This window comes from Phycomyces blakesleeanus, assembly GCF_001638985.1.
Source record: "Phycomyces blakesleeanus NRRL 1555(-) unplaced genomic scaffold PHYBLscaffold_43, whole genome shotgun sequence".
In the NCBI taxonomy this organism is placed as follows: Eukaryota; Fungi; Mucoromycota; class Mucoromycetes; order Mucorales; family Phycomycetaceae; genus Phycomyces; species Phycomyces blakesleeanus.
The window spans coordinates 322,662-326,895 of NW_017265172.1; the positions used below are offsets into that span (position 1 = coordinate 322,662).

Consider the following 4,234-nt stretch of genomic DNA (forward strand, 5'->3'; position numbering starts at 1 on the left):
TCATTGCCTTTTTTATTTCAGCATTTTCAGTCATGAGCTGAAGGACCGAGTTCTTCAAAAATTCATTTGTCTTGTTGGACAAATCCAGGCCATTCTTCAAATGAGTTATTGCATCAGTCACTCCTTTTGCATTTTCTTGCAAGGATTGCATCGACACATTGTTGGCTGCCAACAAGGTAAGGACATGATCCATTGGGGTCACAGCGACTTGAACTTCAGGGGCTGTGTCAACTGCTACTTCTGGAGTTGGTGTATCAATTGGAGCAACAACACCTGCAATTGTGCTATTAAGAACAGCATTCATGCATAGGTTGGGTCGGCGGGGAGCAGTAGGAATATGCTTTGTCATTTTCTGTTAATAAAATAAATATTAATAATTTTCAACTAATATTGTACAATTCACTACACTTGTTATATCATATTTAAAATTCACATACTAGTAAAGAGGATAAGCGGTGCAGATTAACTCTCTACCTTTCATTTGATATTTAAGCACATCTCCCAACCGCTTGATCCACATTTAGACAACTTCTTTTCTAACTCAATGAGGCACAAAGTAGTATTTCAAGATGACGGTGGTCATCTTCTTTTGGAGTATTACTTTTTACAGCCCGCATTTTGTCAGGGTCAAACTGGATTTTAAGACAAGTCTTTTTTTTTTCCTTCTTTTTCTTTTAACATTTATTATTGATATTTTCTTTGTTTCTCTTTTGCTTATGTTTTTACAATTTCACTTATAATTTTTTCTTTCTTTTATAGCTCAATACCAAATATGTGTCTCTTTGTTTGGCTATACTCTGTCTGATATATCAAGGTAAGATATCATTATCTTACAGATCTTTGTTACTCATCATATTGTTTGTCTAGCCATTGCTACTCATTTCCATTGAGTCTCATCATCTCTTAATCGAACATGATGGTAAGTTTTTTTCTTAAAAAAAATTCAAATTATTCTTTTGTCTTCCTCATAGATATATATTTATTTTTATTATGATTTATTAGTTATGTCTAATATTATGCACGAAGACATATAATCAGTAATATTTGGTAAGTTAACTACAATATATTTAATAAATACGCCTTTACTACGCACAATATTAATAATTATTCATTTTTAGAATGTATCTCTATTCAAAGACTACTGGTATTGTCTTGATAGTTCTGAAGAACATGTTTATATCAATTTTATGTCAAGTCTTCTCCGCCTTGTAAGTATTTATGAAGAAATTTCAATTTAAATCATTTACTAATTCTTCTTTTCTATTAATCATTTTTTAATAGCATTCCCGCTATTAAAGTATGTATTCCATGTCTACTCCCGGAAGGCTTTAAATTATATATAGCGAGCAAGAAGTATTAGCGATTATAATAGCTATAGTATCAAAACTGTCGCGAAATTAGGATTTTTATCTAGAAAAGATTTTCCTATCAAATAAAACAAAATTGAACAAAAAATGTATAACCCAATGTTTTTCCAAAAAATAAATAAATAAAAGTAAAATAAATAAACAAACCAAAGAAGCTTGTTTATAAAAATCTACCCATGCTTTGTTTCTCTTTTCCATTGTAAAAAAACCTAGTTTCATTGCTTTTGTGTGTATAAAAAACCTAGTTTCATCACTTTGAGCATGTATAAAAAACCAACTATCATCATTTCTTTATATTGCAAAAAACCTACAATCATCTCTTTGATAGTTTTTAAAGCATTTCTGCAGCCAATAAAAAAACCCGGTAAAAATAATAATATAGGATGCTAGCTCTTTATAGACCTCAAAATATAACACATAAAGAGGTAGACTCGATAGGAGTAAAGCGTAACTACAATATTTATTCAGTTTCCATAGTTTGCGGACTGACAATCGTTCTACATTGGGTTTTTGTGTACCCGTTGTTATGATGATACATATCAGCACCATAGATGATATCGTACCATTGCTCAAAATGATATATCACAAAAATTGTGATGATATCGGCTCAATCATCTACATTTTTGGTACATTTGATCCAGATGAAATTACCCTATTTTTCCAGTGTAGATGTCTGCTGATCTGACATATATATAAGCAGATGATAGTCAATCTGTTATATATGCAAGTGGATGTCAGCTGATCTGATATATATATAAGCAGATAACAGCCAATATTATATATGTACAAGTTAATGTCAGCTGATCTGATATATATACATAAGCAGATAGCCACCAATCTGATATATATACAAGTGAATATCAGCTGATCAGATATATATACAAGTGGATGACAGTCAATCTGACATATATATAAGCTGATAACAGCCAATCTGATATATATGTATAAGCTGATAACAGTCAATCTAATATATATATAATGAATGACAGTTAATTAATATTATATATAAATCAATGATAGCTGATCTCATATATATATAAGCTGATGTTGGTCAATCTAATATATATGTATGTAAATATCAGCTGATTATATATATATATATAAGTAGATGACAGCTGACCTAATATATATAAGCTAATTGTCACTAATCTGATATACATATAAACTTACAGAAGCTGATACACTATAGGTATATGAGCAATTGATAATCAATTTGATATATTTATAAGTTGATAACAGCCAATCACATATATATATATAATCTAATTATAGTTAATATAGTATATATCTAAGCTAATAATAATTAATTCAATATATATACAAGCTGATAATGATCAATATGATATACATATAAGTTGATTATGACTCATACATTATATATATATAAGTGCATGATAGCTGATCCAATATATATATAGATTGATCATAATTAAGCTGCTATATATATAACTAAACAATAAACAAATAATTTATATACAAACTTATAATATCAAATTTACTAATTCTATAAATTAATAACATCTTATCTATTACTGATATTACCCAATAATATTTAGTCTATTATATCATATATATTTACACTTATCAATATCCAACTCATATCTAATCATCTTATAAAATATAAGTTAAATACTCAATCATATTTAATCTTTAATTATTTATATATCAACAACTCTTTTATAATCTTTATATAGATATAATATGTATAAATATATTTAAAATATAATAAATATTAATTAGTTTAATTGCCAATATATTTTATTATAGATGTATATAATAATATTTTGATTTTAATAGGAAAATGAATAAAAAATATGAAAATTAATTTTTATTAATTCTTTACTTGGTTTTTATATGTTTTTATACTTTTATATTATACTAGTAAATTGTCTTTATATGGCAAAAAAAATTTAAAAATTATTACTTAGTAAGAATTTGAACTTTCATTAGAAGAGATATATTTAATTATTGTCGGAACGGCTTTTTGATAGTTTAAGATTAAATGTTTTTCTATGCCAAGCTTTTACATAGTTGCTATTTATATAACCTATCTTCTCACACTAAAAATGCCAAGACTTCTCACGCTAGGTACATTCAGACTAACCAAAAAAGGAAATTTTTTGCGAAAAAAGCTATTCTTTGTCATTTTTTCCCACGAATTCAATTGTATTGTTTATGTAGATCATTTATGCAAGATTATGCATGATTATGCACGTTATATAACAAGTATAGCCAAAAGTTACCAATTTTTTTCAGCAATGCAATTGTATTGTTTACATTATGCGAATATGCATAATGACGTATGTTACACAAACTTTATTTTGTATATTTTTATATATGTTTAAATTCTTTTATATGTGCCTATATATAATTATGCAAGATTATGCAAGATTATGTAAGCTGAGAACAACTAATTGACACTATATATAAACGAATTATAGCTGATCTCATATATATATAAGCTGTTGATCACCGATCTGGCATATATATAAGCTGTTGTTTGCTAATCTGGCATATATATAAGCTGTTGATCACCGACCTGGCATATATATAAGCTGTTAATTGCCAATCTGATATATATATAAGCTGTTGATCACCGATCTGGCATATATATAAGCTGTTGATTGCCAATCTGGCATATATATAAGCTGTTGAACGCCGATCTAGCATATATATAAGCTGTTGATTGCCAATCTGGCATATATATAAGCTGTTGACCGCCAATCTGGCATATATATAAGCTGTTGACCACCAATCTGGCATATATATAAGCTGTTGACTGCCAATCTAGCATATATATAAGCTGTTGATCACTAATCTGACATATATATAAGCTGTTGATCGCCAATCTGACATATATATAAGCT

At 27.9% G+C, this 4,234-nt stretch overlaps 1 protein-coding gene across 1 annotated transcript; it reads right to left on the minus strand.

Moving 5' to 3' along the window:
• Nucleotides 1-46: 46 nt before the first annotated feature.
• PHYBLDRAFT_153344 (hypothetical protein) lies at nt 47-349 on the minus strand (the record flags this gene model as incomplete). The annotated part of the gene is made up of 1 exon (XM_018433119.1): nt 47-349. A coding segment is annotated over one exon (303 nt), but the record flags the coding sequence as incomplete, so codon positions are not given.
• Nucleotides 350-4,234: the final 3,885 nt, after the last annotated feature.